Genomic DNA, 20644 nt, shown 5'->3' with positions numbered 1-20644 from the left:
TTTTATAAACATTATTATTGACTAATTAAGTGACATTGTCATTTTAACGTATATAAGCATTTATGAGAAATGTCACAAGATTCAATATTAGTCAAAGTTTTAGCATTAAGTTTATTAATGCTGAAGCCTTGAGTGCACACTGATATCCACAAAAGTATTACCATTTCATATTCATATACGCACATACATTCGTTGATGTAGCTTTGACCTTAAGTTTTTGTAGCTTGATCAAAAAAGTCCAAGCAACATAGGTGCCTAATTTGATCAATATTCACATACACATACGTATTCATTGATGTTTAAGAGAGCAAAATTTAAAAGTTAAAAGTTTGTCAAAATTTGAAGGCCTACAGAATTGTTTTCATTATGTTGCAATTTCCACTCTAGTGTCAAGACCTTCGCAAAAGATGATTTGTTGGTCATAATATGAACATTAGCTGCAAAAATCTGCAACAAATCAAGCAAAATGCACAAACTTTAGCCAAAATACATACTCCCTGTTTATTATTCAAGGCCAACAATTATTTTTAAATATGGGATTACCTTAATTACCAAACTCCCCATGAATATAAAAAACTTTATATAAGTCATTATCATATCTACTTCATCCAACTGCAAGCAAAATTGCACATAACATAAAAATAAAAAAAGATGCCCAATAATGTTCATAATTGGAAATCTTTCCTCACAAAAGTTCGATTTTTGGTACGAATTGGGCTTGAAAATTGTTTTCTCTATGTTTGAATTTCATTTCCCAACAATTTGATTGTTAACAGGGTTAGTAATTTGAACACTATTAACCCATTTCATTTTCAAAATGAAATGGCCTAGAAGTTTACCAAATGTGTTAATTTATTTGAATTTTATTAATTTACAAAATTAATCCATTGGTAAGATTTAGCCAATATTATTGTTTTTTCGAAAATCTTGTGCAAAAATCACCTATATTGGTGGCTCGCTTGGCTCAAGCCATGTTTATAAAGTAAAACTACACTTACGATGACTTTTGAGTATGGAATGTGGTCGATTTTTTCCACATTAATAATAATATTAATAAATAATAATAATAATTATTATTATTATTATTATAATAATAATAATAATAATAATAATAATAAGTAAATGGTGATAGTGTTTTTTCCTTTCGAAAGTTTTAAAACTTGGTTTACAGAGCTTTTTGTTGAGTAGGCCATGTATAGATGCTCCTTTGAGTCTGCTCACTTTTATGTACAGGAAGAGTAAAGTAGTTTAAACCTTCTTAAAAGGTGGGTTCTATTTTCATACTGATGCAATTTTTTAAGGTGTGCTGCTTCCCTAGCGTTAACTACTGATAGTTTGCCATTATTGTGAGAGACTGGGGTAGCGCCTCCTTGACTACCTCGTTGTCCAGGAAATTTCTCATTCGTAGCTTTCCCTTCAAGTTGCTGAATTCCGGATTAATTTCTCTGAAACCTAATGTTTGAGACACCCCCAGGGTTTAGGGTTTCTACCAAAACAACCACCGTTTTGATTTCCACTTCTCGTGTCATTGCCACTCCGACCATTATCGAAGCGTTGTTGTAGAAAACCTCTGTGATTCCCCCCTTGAGGCTTTTGTTGTCCCAATCGAGCATAGCACTCATACATTCTATGACCCGATTTACCACAGTAAGAACAGTCCACTAATGCTCCCCGACAATCTCTCCCTGGATGATTTTTCTGGCATCTCCTACAGTTATAAATTCTTTCCTTTCCATTGCGGTCATAAAGTGCTTTCTGTACCCTGACCTCAGATGTCGATCCTCTCCCACCTTTACTTGACTGTCCTGGCTGGTACACTTTTTTCTTGATAACCCCCATAGGTTTTGTGTTTCTTAAAGTGGTTTTGTGCATGATTACTCCCACTCTCTGCATTCTGGAACATAGGTTCCCTCCTCTTGTCCCCACTATGGGCCAACTTCTCCTGCTCCTTCCTAATAACATTTTGTATCTAGGTTGCCCTCTTATATAACTGGTCTAAAGTATCGTACCTATCGGTCTCAATGTGTTTTTGAATCTCGTACGATAAACCCAGTTCGAAGCGTTGCATTTTCTTTGTTTCAGTCGGGATGTCCTCGAGGCAAAACTTCAGAAATTCCATAAATTTCTGATAATACTCATCCACTGTTAATTCCCCATTTCAAACCTAGCAAACTTGTTTGACTTATCCTTCCTCACGTGAGGTGGATAGAATTGATCCCTTAACGCTCCCTTAAAACGTTCCCAGCTAAATTCACCATCATTCTCCACTATCAGCCTCGCCTTACTATGTGTCCACCAGTAGTCAGCATCTTCGACCAGATAAAATGCAGCCTGGTCGACCATAAATTATGCGGGACATCGAACTACACTAAAGAGTTCGTCAAACTCTCGAAGCCAGTTTTCCAGCGTAAAAGGTTGTCCTTTCCCATCATAAGTAGAGGGCTTACTCTGGGCTATTCTCTTACTAATCGATGAAGCCCTCTCTTCCAAGGATTTCTGTCTGGGGTTTCTTGCACCAGCTAGGGCTTTCACTAGGTTCCGAAGTACACGGTCAGAGTCACCTCTATTTCCGTTCTTTCTCAAGAATGGAGGCATGATGGAAGGTATACAGCATTTTAATAAACAAGGTATATATATAAATATTCTATTTCCATCATCGAGGTTAAACAAAACTTAGGCTAATATAACTTCTTAGAGATAAGGAGGTCTATCCTAATAGTTGGTAGAATTAAAAAGTTGAGCCTGTTAATCGGCTCCTAAGCTTCCGCCAAATAAAAAAAAAACAATTATGTTAATTAATTATACTAATGCTCAATCTTCACAAAATTTCAGTATCATAATATATCAAAATTCACAAATTCAGCTAATGAGAAGAGGTTATAAATAATTAAACAGAAAATCAAGTGATATTATAATTCAACCCGCATACTCTGCCATAACATATTATTAAATTCCAAAATACTTGGGTACAAAATCCCAAATAATCATTGTTCTTCTTAACCATATTGTCAAAAAAAAACAGAAGAAACTTCTCGACAGAATATCCATACATCATTATTAGCGTGGAAATAGTCATATAAAATCATAAGCATAAATACTACAATCAAAAGCAAGATCATATAGTAAAATGCGACGCATCCATATGATCCTGATCTTCCTCATATAAGTCAGGGTCAAAATTAGCATCCCCGGAGTCGTCACTATATGTGCTATCAGAATTAGTGGGTGTCTCTATGGGTAGGGAGTCACTCATATCTAGTTGTTCCTCAGAATCTGAAAGCTCAACAATTTCTGGTTCGGGTAATATTTCTTCCCACATTGTAATTTCACTATCGTCCTCACTCATACTGTCTTCTTGTTCCGGCGGCCCTCCTCCCCACATCACAATATCACTATCACTCTGGCTCATAATATCTTCCCTATCAGCTGCTTCTACCTCTATATCAGCATTACATCCCCCTTCCGCACTATCCTCATAAAACTCTTCAGCCTCCTCTTCGGATTTTTCCCCAGTATTTTCCTCCAGACCTTCTTCGGGGACTTCCTCGGGATCTTCTTCTAGATCCTCCTCAGGATCCTTCTCATCAAAATCTATTTGCAGAACTGAGTTAGTGTCGACCACTGGAACATCCTCCTCAACAATCTCAGCCCTTGCCCCACTAGCTTCAGCATTCTTACATCTCTCATTGTCTACAACATCCATTCCTCTATCCCATCTGTCAAACTCTCGCTCCAATTAAGCAATTCTCTCATTCAATTCAGTAATTTCCTCAAATATTATTCCCTCATAAACTTGTTGAGACTTTTTATAGATCATATCCATCCTGTGCTTATAATCTAGCTTACTCTCTCCTTCTTTCCTGTCCCAAATTTTTAATGCTTCTATCTCTGCCTAGACAGGTACATTAACTAAGGCTCTCCATGGTTCTTCTAGGGTACTACTTTCCCCTTCGGCAGGTCTTTTTCCTTTATCCATGATAGATAAAACTTTCGTAATCCCTGACTCACGAATGAAAGAAAACGAGACAATTAATTTTTAAGATAAGACAAAGATAGATAAATCAGAGTATCATAGATATATACACAGAAATTCTACAATGCACACATCAAAATTATCCATGACATCATGCTTAAAGACACCAAGCAAAACACATCATATCCCCTTAATGTCAACCCCTTTACTCTCGTCATCTTTTTTTTTTTTTTTTTTTTTTGCGTTAGTCTATCGATATAGATAAATAACACTAAATAAAACTCCCGCTCTGATACCTATTGTAACATCTCGGAATAACTCGGATCGTTTGAAAAGAGAAGACGATCTTTTTAAAGAAAGGTAAATGTAGTCCGAGTCAAACCAGGATGTTAGAAGGCAGTTATAAAAACGGATTTTTGAAAACAAGGAAAGGTTGCGGATCGAGTTCTATTAGTGTTATTATAAACTACTAGATAATAGAAATTCTTAGCAGCGGATAAGAACGTAAAATTAAATCTACTTATTACAACTTGAGAACGAAATCGCCTCATAAAACCAAATATTCTTTAAAATTTATTAGAAGTTCTTATCAAGACTTCTGTATTCTAACGATTTATTTCTCCAAGGGACAATCCTCACTCCCCAGACCTGCAACTTAACTTACTGCTAGTCATTGCCCAGATAGGAAACAACATCATCGCAGGGTCGTTAAGACCAAAAGTACACGTCAGCAAAAACATCTCTTATAACATTAACATTATAGCATAAAGCACAATGGCAACTTACCATACGTCGGCTACAGTTCAATATTTACTTTTTAATAAATTTCAAATGATTCATTGAGTCAGTCAGCCATACTGCTGTACTTTTCCTGGCCATACTGCCGGACCAAACTCCAAACTTCAAGAGTGAGACAATACATTAGGGGAAGCTAACCCCTAAGCAAGTCTCTACCATAGACACTCGCCTTACTTCGGTGCCTATGGTTAAGTATGCATACCCCCGCGGTGGCTCATAATGCCCCCATATACCGCGAGTAATTCATTTCCACCAATTGACGTCATACTACGTCCACTTTTAAGGTTAGTGAGGTCATACTACCTCTGCTTATCAAAACAATGTATCAAAATTATTTATTCGGAAAGATAACATTATCTGTATTATATATCCATACTTTACTTTTGTATACCATTATTATATGATACATCGAACTAAATGTGAACTTCGCTGCGTGTACATACCTTAAGCAAGATAACCAACTCTCAAGCGTCTTATTCAATTTCCGGTCACGAATCGACTTCCTACAAGGTTCAATCGTATTCGGGAAATAAGCACACATACACACTTTCCTCAAATCAGCCATAACACACACATACAATTACACCCACACCTAGAATACCACACACATCATGAACATCCATCACATACTATAACATGGTAAATGCACAAAACAGGACAGCATACATAATCTGTCCAGAAACGCAATTTAAAACTGTCAAACTGAAAATCCGACTTCACCGTTGCGTCCGGAAGGCGTCAAAATCCCCGGGTACTAATTTCCATAATTTATAACATAGTATAAGTATTTTTAACCTAATTTCAAAGCCAAAAATGTTCCAAAAACACCTTTTTTCACCATTTTCCAAACCTACGGGATTTTGTCATTTCATTTTTTTTTATCACAAATATATAAATTTCAATGCTTTATTTCCTATTAAATCTAAACGACAATATTTACATAATTTTCATGACCATCTATGAAATTAATTTTTATTCCTCAAAAATAATTCTTTTTACACAATGTACACACACACACATCACATATATATTTATATATATTTCTCTAGCAACATTATAAATTCCTCCTATTAATCAATAAAATAAATTTCTAACACCATATACATTTTTCTATGAGCATCCATTTTTTTTATATATATATACTTTACAATCATCCATCAAACAAATCCTTCACACACATATAAACATATCTAAAACCCTAAAAAGAAACATTCTTCATCAATTTAGATAGAAAAATACATCCCAAAATCATACATGAAATTTTAAATTCATAAATTAAACATGAATTATAAGATAAAACATATAATAATCATAGAATTTTAAATTAAAACTTAAGATTCAACATAGATTTAGAATTACACTTACAATTGTAAAGGAAAACACCAAATGATGAAGTGTGATGGAGTTAGGAATGTGAATTAGGAGGAATTTTGAAAGGATGTCAATATGAAAATAATTTAGGAATTAAGAAGGGTTAATTATATGGGATTAATGCCTTGATCCTTCATTACCCCAAGGGAGTTACAAGCTCCACCAAGAGTCCCTCCTTTTTTTTTATTTTTTTTATTTTTTGAAAATAAAAGATGGGTTAAGGAAAAGTTTGGGCCCAAATAATTCTAATTGCCAAAAAGGATTGCAAATCTCAAGACCAAGCCCAAAAAAAAATAAAATATATATACAGAAATAATATTATTAGTGAATTATTAAATATATCGGGAAAATCGGGAAAATATCGGGGTGTTACATTAACCTTCCAACAAATAGGTTTTGTACTCTTCCTTTATTTTGTGGATTTTTTGATGCTGGTTTGTATTTTCTTGCACTATATTTATGAAATTTCATTCATAATTGCAAATGCTCAAATCTAATTGAAGTGTTAACTTTATTTTTAATATTCATAGCTTGGTGATGCTTTTAGATATGGAAGATACAATTTTTGAAATTACTTCTTCCCACAAGATATGTTAGAAAAATTTAGCTTAGTTATGGTAAAATAAACAGTACTGATATTGTTTGCTTTTACTGCTTTTTATCTGAACTTGCCATAATAGGATGAGGAAGAGAAACAAACTTTGTAATCTAACCTTCTGTTGGATTTACCATGCATGAGAATGAGAGCTTTCTCGTTAGTTTTATGGGAACACAAATGTAATGAACAAAGTAGACATTAATTTGCTCATTCACTACTTAAAATTCCACCATGTTTAGGATGTATTTAATTTAACCTGATTCTATATTATGTTTATGTAGAAGTAGAGGGAGGGCATTAGGAACTCAATGAAATTTCTTAGAGGAAAAGCAAAAAACAGAAAAGAGAAATGCTTACAAGTAAATAGTCATTTGTGTATAACTCGCTTATGGTTCTAGTAGTACAACTATGGTTTGTGTGGAATTGTGGCATTTGTCTCTTTGAATATTCAAGCATCCGATAGTTTTCTAATTGATACTATTTTTGGTGGAAGCACACTTATCTCGAAACTATTTACTGCAGGAACACTCCAAGAATGCCATCATCTGTCAAGAGTTTTTATGATGGCAAGCTTGGTGTGATGAATTTTGCAGCTGGTTCTGCTGGTCATTCCCAGAAATATGGAATGCCTAAGATCAGGCATAGTGGTTCAGATGTTGGTGTTGATCCTTTGGTGATGCAGCGTCAGTCAAGGGTGGATTCATCAAGTGAGGTCTCCTCCTTGTTCAGCTACTCAGAAGAGGGCACGTGTAGTACACCAAGCACCAAAGATTCTGTAAGCGTGGATGACTTTTCCGATTACCTGTTTGGGAGAGGTGGTGTTGCTGGTCACTGAGCTCCAATTGGTTCTGTGTATAGATTTTAATTACTATATAACTTTAATGTATATTATATATATATGTACGTACATATTATTAATATTGGATTATTATTACAAAGAGATTTTTGGTGATTATTTGTGATTATCATTTGATTTATTATTGGATTAATCATTGTTATTACAATGTACATTATTATTGGATTATTATGAGTATAAAACGAAAAAAGAAAAAAAAATAGAGTTATTTGTTGCGGTCAGGGGCAAAACCGCAGCAAATAATGCACACTTATTTGCTGCGGTTTTGCCCCTGACCGCAGCAAATAACCCTCCTTATTTGTTGCGGTTTTTGCTCATGACCGTAGCAAATAATGCCCTTATTTGCTGTGGTTTTGAACCGCAGCATTTAAAAAAGGACACTTGCTGCTATCACTATTGCTGGGGGCCAAAACCGCAGCAAATAATGGCCAAATAATCGCAGCAAAAAACGTTTTTTCCACTAGTGTTATTTCAATTAAACTAAGTACAAATTTGTGGAATTGAAAGGGTGATGAAAGGTGTATAAATAGTGCCCTTGTTCATCTCATTTCTACAACACAACATTCTAGTATTCTATACATATTTTCCACCTAAAAAGTAATGAGAAAATGAGTTTTCTTATTCCGCACTAGCATGCGTAGTGATCCGTTCGATGCTTGTGGATCAACATTAGAGAAACGACATTTGACGTTTTATTATCTCGATTTTGGTATGTATCATACTCGATTATATAACGTGGATTCGCACGTGAAGGGTATGATATTCTTCTATATTTGATAATTCATATGATGATATGCATGCGATTCTATGTTAAGAAATAGTTTCTTGCAATTCCACTTCCGCATCTATATTCCTACAGTGGTATCAGTTAGCCTCTTGCATAATTATAATATAATCATGATAAAAAAAATTTATTTTGATTCAATTAGGGGAGGTTAAAAAATGTGAATTATAGTTGCTCGATTAAAATATGATTTTAATCATTTGGATTATAGAAAAGGAAAATATTAAAATTAGATTTTTTATTTTGATATATAACATAATAAATTTTATTAGTATTTGTTTTGGTGTAAAAAAAATAAAAAAAAGATGCCCAATAATGTTCATAATTGGAAATCTTTCATCACAAAAGTTCGATTTTTGATACGAATTGGGCTTGAAAATTGTTTTCTCTATGTTTGAATATCATTTCCCAACAATTTGATTGTTAATAGGGTTAGTAATTTGAACACTATTAACCCATTTCATTTTCAATATGAAGAACCCTAGAATTTTTCCAAATGTGTTAATTTATTTGAATTTTATTAATTTACAAAATTAATCCATTGGTAACATTTAGCCAATATTCCTGTTTTTTCAAAAATGTTATGCAAAAATCGCCTATATTGACGGCTCGCTTGGCTCAAGCCGTGTTTATAAAGTAAAACTACACTTACGATGACTTTTGAGTATTGAATGTGGTCGATTTTTTCCCTATTACAGTTTCATCCTATAATAATAATAATAATAATAATAATAATAATAATAATAATAATAATAATAATAATAAATAATAGTTTTATAAACATTATTATTGACTAATTAAGTGACATTGTCATTTTAACGTATATAAACATTTATGAGAAATGTCACAAGATTCAATATTAGTCAAAGTTTTAGCATTAAGTTTATTAATGCTGAAGCCTTGAGTGCACACTGATATCCACAAAAGTATTAGCATTTCATATTCATATACGCACATACATTTGTTGATGTAGCTTTGACCTTAAGTTTTTGTAGCTTGATCAAAAAAGTCCAAGCAACATAGGTGCCTAATTTGATCAATATTCACATACACATACATATTCATCGATGTTTAAGAGAGAAAAATTTAAAAGTTAGAAGTTTGTCAAAAGTTAAAGGCCTACAGAATTGTTTTCATTATGTTGCAATTTCCACTCTAGTGTCAAGACCTTCGCAAAAGATGATTTGTTGGTCATAATATGAACATTAGCTGCAAAAATCTGCAACAAATCAAACAAAATGCACAAACTTTAGCCAAAATACATACTCCCCGTTATTATTCAAGGCCAACAATTATTTTTAAATATGGGATTACCTTAATTACCAAACTCCCCATGAATATAAAAAACTTTATATAAGTCATTATCATATCTACTTCATCCAACTGCAAGCAAAATTGCACATAACATAAAAAAACTAGAAACTACACTTCTACCATAAGCACTAAAAAGTAATATGAAAACGATTCGATGGATGATAAAAATAATAATGATTCTTACTTGTCTTTTTATTTTGTTGTAATTGATCTAAGACTAATGCAAGCTGAGTGAGAAGTTTTTGATTTTGAGCTCTTAGTTCTTCAACTTCATTTTTTTTCAAAAGTTGGGAAGTAACCTCATCATTTCTTTTTTGTAATTAGGAAATAATCTCATCATTTTTCTCATAACCTCATCATTTTTTCTCATAACCTCATCGCCTTTTCTCTCAACAGACAATAGGTAGGATTTAAGCCCCATAACATCACTTGAAGTACCACCACAATCACCAATCTTGTTGTTTCGTAATTGAGCTTCAATACCAAACACGTGAGATCTACTAACCCCATGACCATAACCAACAACACGCTGATTAGGTTTGTCTTGTTGATATATCATCTCATTAAAAACTTCTGTCTCAATCACTTCACAAGGTTGTTTCGAATCACGTAAACGTTCATTAACCCTACTTTCAGCAATGTCCTATAACAATACAAAAGTATAAATGAAATATACAATCACATTTTTCATAATGATAAATGTTTCCAATTCACTACTCTAATATACCATGAATTCTTGAGTGGAAGTACCCTCTACATAACCACCACTCTTTGTAGTGTGTGTATGTTTCCTCATTTCTAGCCCACTGATTCTCTGTGATTCAACTTAACCTATTAAAAAGTAACGGATTATCCCAAAGAAATAAACTTATCACAAATATAGGCATCATAAATAAAATTTAAGTAACCTAGCAACATCAAAAACAAGCAAATGCAATTGTCTCATTATAAGCAATAACAATAATTGTAATCATACTTACAAAATCAAAAGCATTGACGCCTTTCCACAACAATTTCAACTCATGTATCAGAGGACACATATAAATGTCTATATTATTATTCCCTGGCCCTTCCTTAGCAGGAATGAGCATCGACAAAAATAAATGAAGATGGCTTCATACAGAACCATGGAGGTAAGTTATAAGGAATTAAAATTATTGGCCATGTACTATAGGTTGTGTTCATTAGACGATAAGGATTGAACCCATCACTAGCAAGACCAAGTCTAACACTACGAGGTTCATTGGAAAACCCTGGATATCGGACATCAAACTCCTTCCGCGCTTGTCCATCAGCCAGGTGTCTAAGAACTCCATCGTCATGTCTACATTTATCATGCCATCTCATATCCTTAGATATCTTAGATGACATATACATCCTTTGTAATCTAGAATTCAAAGGAAAATATCTCATCACCTTTGCTAGAACCTTACCCTTATCTGTTTCACTCTTCCATCTTGAGCAAGAACATTTAGGGCAAGAATCCTTCCCCGCCATCTCCTTCCCCGCCATCTCACTCCAATATAATGTGCAATCATTAGGGCATGCATGGATCTTTTCATATCCCAAACCGAAATCCATGATCAATTTCTTGGCTTGGTATTATAAAGAAGGAAAATTTTTTATTTTTAGAAATGCATCAAGTAAAAGATCAATCAACATTGAGAATGATTTATCCGGCCACTTGAACAAGCACTTAAGGTGAAAAAGGTGAAAGATGAATGATAGCTTTGAAAAGGAAGTACAACCTTCATAAAGAGGTTCCTTGGAAGCTTCGTAAAGCTTACTAAATTTGACTTCTTCAAAAGAAGAGTTCACATCAGGTTGTTGTGTAGGAAATTCATCAGATTCACATTGAAATTTAGGTTCCTCTATTGTCTCATTAGCTAACCCCTCATCATTATGTTCATTACCAAACTCAGGGTCACCTAAAATATTTGACCCAAAAGCATCTCGAAGTAACCCCGATATATCATCTTGACCTAAGTTTTCTAATTCATTGGAAGCTATAAATGGAATCCCTTTTTGATTACACATTCTCCACAACAGTCATAGGTCCATGAAATATCCAATCCTTGTATTCTTTATAAAACTCTTTAAATAAAATGTATCTTTCAACCTCCTCTAGTAGTAAGATTTTTTTTTCTATCAATTTGACACCTGCAACAAGGGCATCTAATGAAACCATTTTATGTCCCTTTCTTTGCAAATTCCATAAAGTCACTAACCCCCTTCATATAAGCTTCTATATTTCTTGGTTTATTTATCCAATTCTTATCAATATATTGAGACATCCTATGCATATTATATGATAGTAAGATTAAAAAATTCCATATGCATACAACTACATATAGATGATTAATCACTCTAACCAATTTTCATTTTGTTTACTATTTTCAAATCTATATTAGAATTAAATATCTATTGTCCTTTGTTTAATATTTTCAAATCTATTCATTTTCGACCATAAGATCACCACCCTCCAACAAGTCAATCTCAGTTACATCATTGCATAATTGAGTACAACCCATAAAGATATTTCGGGTAAAAAGTCGACCCGTTTAATTAATTGGGTAAAAAGTCTCAAAACCCAAACCCACTTATTTTGGGTTAGGTTCAAATCAGGTTAGCAGGTCGGTCAACTTTTGCCAGGCCTAATCCTGAGACCTCAACAAAATTGCAAAACATTAGAGGAAACACGTTATTTTTTTATAATCTAAGAACTTTCAGAAAAAAAAGACGTACTAATTACTGAAATGCCAATAAGAATAACTTCATTAAATAGTACACCTTTAGTGTGTGTGTGTGTCTATATATATATATATATATATATATATATATATATATATATATATATATATATATATATATATATATATATATATATATATATATATATATATATATATATATATGTATATATGTATATATATAAATGATATTAGAATTAACGGTTTCTAATCAACTAGGAAAATAATATTTTTATATTTCATAAATAAAACAATATAATACTTCTATGACTATTGATATGTCAAGTAAAAATCTAACTATTTTCTCAACCTTATTAAATTATAATTCTAATATGATTTATTATATAGGGGCCATGTGCAATTGGGCACAACTCCAAATCAAAAATAGCCCCAAATTGTTACGATCTTAATAATGCTTTTTGTTCACCTTAGGCGATATTATTATATTTCAAAATGGTAATTGAATTATATGGTCTTAATTGATTGTGTTTTGCTCATCTTATCCAATAAAAATTGAGTTTAATATCGACCATGCTCAACGACTATCTTACATCACTGACTAAGGACGGCAATGAATCCTAGACTCAGATTTGATTAGTGGATCCGAAATTCTTTTAAGTTTTAAAGGATTTGAATCCTATATTTTTAGATTCCATATCATATTCAAATTCGGATTTGAATCCAAATTTCGAAAAAATATCTAAATTTGAATCCATGAATCTAAGAGACTCGTTTATTTTTGAATTAATAAAAATATCATAATAATGCTTTCACTTCAACTTCGTCTAACACCTTGAAAGTCTTTATATGTGTGTAGGTGAGATCATGGAAAATTATGAGTAAGAGACTAAGTCATATACTTGGTGTTTTAAGGATTTAATTTTAGAATGGGTAGAAATCTTTGGTTGCCTTTCTCATTCATAAAATGAAGATTAAATAGAAGGACAAAAAATATCCTAAGATATTTACACAATCAACTAATATTCTATACAATCAAAATACTTACTAGAATATTAGAAATATGGAAACATATTATTCTATTAGAAACATATTATTCTATGGAAACATATTATGTTTAAATTTTTAGAAATTGTTTTCTTCATTTTTTTTACTTCCCTCAGTCCCTTTCAATTTGCACCTCTTTCCATTTTAATTTGTTTCACTCATTTTGCACCTTTTTCTTTTTGGCAATGACCGCACTTTCTTTCTTTAAATCTCAAGTATAAACTTATTTTCTCTATTCATCTTGACTAGTTATTTCTATCATTCACTTTTTTTGTCTTATTTTCCAATCAAATTTCACTATCTATTAAATTCCACGCCCATAATAAAATGGGTGCATTTCATAGGGACAAAGGGAGTACTTAATAGTATTAGTATTTTTTTTAAAATAAGATTATTATTAGTATATTAGTTTTCATGTTATTTACTCTAATTGAAAATCGAATCTTGTCTTAATTTAGCGTTAGTATTATTTCTTTTGGGTGATATATGGGAACAAAACTATAATTAGTCTAATAGTTTACCAATCTATGTTATTTACTTTTAACATTTTCTAGTGGAATACAATATTTTTCCGAAATATATGGGTTAGACTACTTGCACTATAATATAATTAACTAAAATCTAGTAACATTAAAAAATATGTCATTAATTTATTTTTATAGTGTTATAATTGTTAGTTTTTATTTTAAATTTTACTATAAATGATTGAATTATATTTTATCTAGTCTTTAGTGACATATTTAATTGGAAAAGTCACAAAGTTTCATATCATTGAATTGAGCTTTGAGATGAAGAATGCGAGAGGTTTTGTTATTTTGAAAATTTTGTAAAACGCGATTCCATGCATCTTTGGCAATATCATCAGGATGAATAACATTTTTAAGACGATCAATAATAATAGTGGCATAAAGCCAAGTCTAAACGATATCGTCAAGACGTTGCCATTCGGGATCGGTAGAGGATGTTTTGGAATCGTCACCGGGAATAATGTAGTCTTCAACAAGATGAGCACGACAATATAATGGAGTTTGAATAAAGTGCACCAGGTATTAAAGTGAGTGCCTTCATCATCAAGTTGAATCAGTACACAATTTTTGACGTTAGCGACCAAGGTTGTGGGATGAATTTTTAGAGAAGACATGAGGAAGACAAAGGAGGGAGGAGAGGTGGCAAAAGGAGTGGTGGTTTGAAGGTGGTGACGGCTGCCTTGAGGAGCAAGGAATAGTTTAGAGGGAGGCAAAAAGAGAACCTAAGCTCTTGATACCATGATTGAATGGGTATAAATCTTTGGTTGTCTTTCTCATTCATAAAATGGAGATTAAATACAAGGACAAAAGATATCCTACGATATTTACACAATCAACGAATATTCTATACAATCAAAATATGTTTCCATATTTCTAATATTCTAGTAAATATTTTGATTGCATAAAATATTAGAAATATGGAAACATATTATTCAATTAGAAACATACTATTCTATTACAATCAACTTAGTTTTAAGATGTACACTAAACAAATAATTAAAGGCAACAAACAAACATTCATCATATTTTTTAGGAAATAGCAACGACCTAACAACGGCCTAGCGAAGGCATATTGTTTCGTAAAGCTAGACCTTGAAATGGCAACAGCCTGACGACCATCCAGAAATTTTCTCTCATGCTTCTAAAATTATATATTTATTTATTTTGAAAAAAATTAGCCACGATTTAAGTTTGTTACATGAAAGAGAAAGAAAGTACTATATATTAGACCTGATCATGAGCGGCCGGGTCCGACCCGGGCCAAAAAAGTGAGGGTTTGGATACCAAAATATGGTCCGATGGGCGGGTTTGGGCAGAAAATCAGTGGCCCGAATTTTTTGGGACGGGTTTGGGATTGATATTTGACCCGCGGCCCGGCCCGGCCTCAAAAAGAGTAAAGAATTATTAATATTCTTGCAATATTTTATTTGTTATGAAGTTTGATGTACTAATTCAATTATTAATATTTTTAATTATATGTAATGAAAACTACAAAAGTTATATATTAATAATCTTTGCAATGAAATGATTCAAACAAGATATCACTTAATTATATTTCAACTTATAAATAAAAAAATTAAACAAAAATTAAGAGTAAAGAATTAATAATGACATTTTTCTAAGTTGTAATTAATTTGAAAAGGAAAAAATAATATTTTAATTTTAGTTTTATTGTATGATACAATTAAATAATATATAACATAGGCCCGCAAGCCTGCATATTACGGGTTTGGGCAGGAACTTTTAGGCCCGTACTTTGGCCCGACCCGCATAAATGGGCAATTTTTCTCACTCGGCCCGGCCCGGTGTTTGATCACCTCTACTATATACTAAACAACAATTTATAAAGATAGTTTTTTATTAATTTTTTCCACTAATTTACTTTTAATATTTTTTAAATGTTTTCGATCTCTATTTTTTTCTCCATAAAATATAATATTCAATAAAATAATACTAGTGTACCCACTATCTCCATTTTTTTTGGATAAAGAGAAAATTTCATTAATCCAAACGAAGACAAAACAATACAACTAGATATAATTCCACACCTTTAAAAATTGCATCAGTATGAAAATAGAACCTACCTTCTAAGAAGGTTTAAACTACTTTACTCTTCCTATACATAAAAGTGAGCAAGACTCAAAGGAGCATCTATACATGGCCTACTCAACAAAAAGCTCTGTAAACCAAGTTTTACAACTTTCGAAAGGAAAAAACACTATCACCATTTACTTATTATTATTATTATAATAATAATAATTACTATTACTATTTATTATTATTATTATTAATGTGACATTAATAAACTTAATAAACTTAATTAGTCAATAATAAACTTAATGCTAAAACTTTGACTAATATTGAATCTTGTGACATTTCTCATAAATGTTTATATACGTTAAAATGACAATGTCACTTAATTAGTCAATAATAATGTTTATAAAACTATTATTTATTATTATTATTATTATTATTATTATTATAGGATGAAACTGTAATAGGGAAAAAATCGACAACATTCAATACTCAAAAGTCATCATAAGTGTAGTTTTACTTTATAAACATGGCTTGAGCCAAGCGTCAATATAGGCGATTTTTGCATAACATTTTTGAAAAAACAGGAATATTGGCTAAATGTTACCAATGGATTAATTTTGTAAATTAATAAAATTCAAATAAATTAACACATTTGGAAAAATTCTAGGGTTTTTCATTTTGAAAATGAAATGGGTTAATAGTGTTCAAATTACTAACCCTATTAACAATCAAATTGTTGGGAAATGAAATTCAAACATAGAGAAAACAATTTTCAAGCCCAATTCGTACCAAAAATCGAACTTTTGTACGTGATGAAAGATTTCCAATTATGAACATTATTGGGCATCTTTTTTGATTTTTTTTATACCAAAACAAATACTAATAAAATTTATAATCTTATATATCAAATATATCAAAATAAAAAATCTAATTATAATATTTTCCTTTTCTATAATCCAAATGATTAAAATCACATTTTAATCGAGCAATTATAATTTACATTATTTAACCTCCCCTAATTGAATCAAAATAAATTTTTTTTATCATAATTATATTATAATCATGCAAGAGGCTAACTGATACCACTGTAGGAATACAGATGCGTGAAGCGGAATTGCAAGAAACTATTTCTTAACATAGAATCGCATGCATATCATCATACGAATTATCAAATATAGAAGAATATCATACCCTTGATGTGCCAATCCACGTTATATAATCGAGTATGATACATACCAAAATCGAGATAATAAAACGTCAAATGTCGTTTCTCTAATGTTGATCCACAAGCATCGAACGGATCACTACACATGCTAGTGCGGAATAAGAAAACTCATTTTCTCATTACTTTTTAGGTGGAAAATATGTATAGAATAGTAGAATGTTGTGTTGTAGAAATGAGATGAACAAGGGCACTATTTATACACCTTTCATCGCCCTTTCAATTCCACAAATTTGTACTTAGTTTAATTGAAATAAATTAGTTGTTTATCATTATGACTTGATCAAAAATAAACATGCTCGTCCGTATTTAAAAAATGATATTTTAACTTCGCTCATAGCCCATAAAAGTTCGGAACGATTCTACCACCCACCAAAAATGTTTTTTGTTTGCCCGCCCCTATATATAATATATATGATTAATTGTTTGGAATTGTATTTACTATTACAAACTTTCAATTTTCTTGATTTCATAATATTGTGGAAAACTAATCAATTGTCGTGTATTTCTTTGTGAAACTTGGAGCGATCATAACAATGACATCTTCATCTTCATCGATGATGATAAGACTAAAGAGCATAGAAGGAGAAATATTCGAATTAGAAGAAATGGTGGCATTGCAAATGGGAAGAATCAACACTTTTTTATTAAACGTTGTTCATGAAGAATGCTGCACAAGAATATTGTTTCCTGTTAAACTAACATCACTCATTCTATCCAAGATTATCTGTTACTGTCAAAAACATGCCCGACAACCTAATAATCATCAAGAGCTCAAGAATTGAGATAAACAATTCATTGAAGATAATATTAATTTTCTTATTGATATAATTCATGCTGTTGATTATTTGCAGATCAAGTCTTTCAGGGATAATTTTCCATTTTTCTTTTAATTTCTTTTTTTCTTTACTTACTTGGAATGATAATAAAAATTGTTCAGTATTAATACGAATTATTTCCCAAATATTCAAAATTGTTCTTTCTTGTTTTTCTTGATCATTTTCTTGCTTTGTTTGCGCAAAACATGCTGGTTCAAAACTACTTGGTATGGATTATGTCCATTGTAAAAGAAGTATGATGATCAAAGCTTAATTAGCCTTAAATATGAAATACTGTTTGTAATATCTTTAATAGTGCTAAAAATAATATTAGTTTTTTTTTTAGTTTTAAATTTGAATATATTAAATTTTATTTTGTTAAATCTTGTTATTATATATTAAGTAAAGATTTACATAAGTTATATATCACTCTTTTTATTATTTTCAACCTCATCTAAGACCTTGAATCATGATTAGTACGGGCAAAGTTGGTTAATGCCCAGGGCCCTAAATTGTGACAATTTTATATGTTACTATAAAATGTTTGATAAACTTAGGTGTCATTATTATTGTGACAGTTGAAGGTGTTACATTTTCATTTGTGACAAATCAATTTATGACACTTTGTACAAGTGTTACCTAATATTTTAGTAATATTTACAAATGACATGATATTAAAATATTAAACATCACAATTGATACTGTTATTTGTAGTGAAGGAAGACCGAAATTACTTAATTTGATTTGTATCGGATCAATTTAGTTATGTTGAGAACAAAATTAACAACTTTTATGACTTAATATAATAAGTAAGCTATATAAACTACACTTACAATGACTTAATGAGGATGTGTTGTGGTCAATCTTCACCCTAGCCTCGGTTTTTAATTTGTGTGTGCTTGAAACAAATTTTTCTTAGATGAACTAAATTTTTCGTATCATCATGTCGTTAACCTAATTTAACAAAGTCATCACATTTGTATACCTGATGCTCGCAAACAAATGAATTATTTTAACTAGCATTTTTTTTTTAATAACATGAGTTTATCAATCTTTGTTAGAGCCTTAAAGGTGATTGTGTATGTGATGTAGGTTGTATTAGTATTGTTATCAATCTTCACTAGAATGTCTAATGGCAATTTTTTGATCTAACCATCCATAATGTTCATCTCTTTCTTATCAAAAAAAGTTTTTCATCTTTCCATAAAGTGAATTGTATGAATCTAATGTATAATTACACAGTTTTTAAATAAGAGGAGTTTATCACTTTAGTTTGATTTTACAGAAACTAATGTATAATTAGTAATGATGTATAATTAGTCTATTGAATTTGATCTTATCTCTGTTCGCAAGTTTACTCGTGATAATAAAGTTTCTGTTGAATTTGATCATTTTGGTTTTTCTGTCAAAAAAGTGGGCACTGGGAAAATATCCTCTTACGGTCTAATAGCACTAGTGATCTTTATCCTTTCCATTCGACACATGGAGCTACCATCCTGTCCTCTCCACATTCGGCTTTCTTATCCTCTAGTATTTTGCATTCCCGTTTAGGTCACCCGAAAAATGACATTTTGCATTCCTTATATTCTTCTATCCTATATTCCTATGTAATAAAACTCTATCTTTTGTGTGTCATATTTGTATTTGAGTAAACATGTTAGATTACTTTTTGTTAATTCTCAATTTGTGAGTACTAAACCTTTTGATGTTAATTCTTCTAAGTCTTCTCCTGTTTCAAGCCCTTCGGGCTACAAATACTATGTCGTCTTGCTTAATCATTCTACAAATTTATACTTGAAATAACTCGGTGTTATTGTTGACATAACCAAATTGTTCGAATAAAAAAAAAAAAAAAGCTTATGTCTCCCTTATTAGTATTTTTTTTGAGTAAAAATTTATATTAATAACTACGACTGTAATAAATTAAAAAGCGAGACTAGGGTGAAGATTGACCACAACACATCCTCAAAAATCATTGTAAGTGTAGTTTATATAGCTTACTTATTATATTAAGTCATACAAGTTGTTAATTTTGCTTTCAACATAACTAAATTGATCCAATACAAATCAAATTAATTAATTTCGGTCTCCTTCACTACAAACAATAGTATCAATTGTAATGTTTAATATTTGAATATCATTTCATTTGTAAATATCGGTAAAATATTTGATGACACTTGTACAAAGTGTCATAAATTGATTTGCCATTCCAAGTAAGTAAAGAAAAAAAGAAATTAAAAGAAAAATGGAAAATTATCCCTGAAAGACTTGATCTGCAAATAATCAACAGCATGAATTATATCAATAAGAAAATTAATATTATCTTCAATGAATTGTTTATCCCAATTCTTGAGCTCTTGATGATTATTAGGTTGTCGGGCATGTTTTTGACAGTAACAGATAATCTTGGATAGAATGAGTGATGTTAGTTTAACAGGAAACAATATTCTTGTGCAGCATTCTTCATGAACAACGTTTAATAAAAAAGTGTTGATTCTTCCCATTTGCAATGCCACCATTTCTTCTAATTCGAATATTTCTCCTTCTATGCTCTTTAGTCTTATCATCATCGATGAAGATGAAGATGTCAT

At 31.3% G+C, this 20644-nt stretch overlaps 1 protein-coding gene across 1 annotated transcript; it reads right to left on the bottom strand.

Moving 5' to 3' along the window:
• Nucleotides 1-20287: 20287 nt before the first annotated feature.
• On the bottom strand, nt 20288-20644 carry LOC130823244 (SKP1-like protein 11). The gene has a single exon (XM_057687870.1). The coding sequence runs from the start codon at nt 20642-20644 to the stop codon at nt 20288-20290; it is 357 nt and encodes a 118-aa protein (XP_057543853.1).

This window comes from Amaranthus tricolor, chromosome 9 (genome assembly GCF_026212465.1).
Source record: "Amaranthus tricolor cultivar Red isolate AtriRed21 chromosome 9, ASM2621246v1, whole genome shotgun sequence".
Classification (NCBI taxonomy): domain Eukaryota; kingdom Viridiplantae; phylum Streptophyta; class Magnoliopsida; order Caryophyllales; family Amaranthaceae; genus Amaranthus; species Amaranthus tricolor.
Note: the sequence above shows the minus strand (reverse complement) of the source record. Positions and strands in the feature narration are given on the sequence as shown.

Coding starts and splice junctions, on each gene's coding strand:
- LOC130823244 (XM_057687870.1), bottom strand. CDS start 20,644: ATGACATCTTCATCTTCATCGATGATGATAAGACTAAAGAGCATAGAA.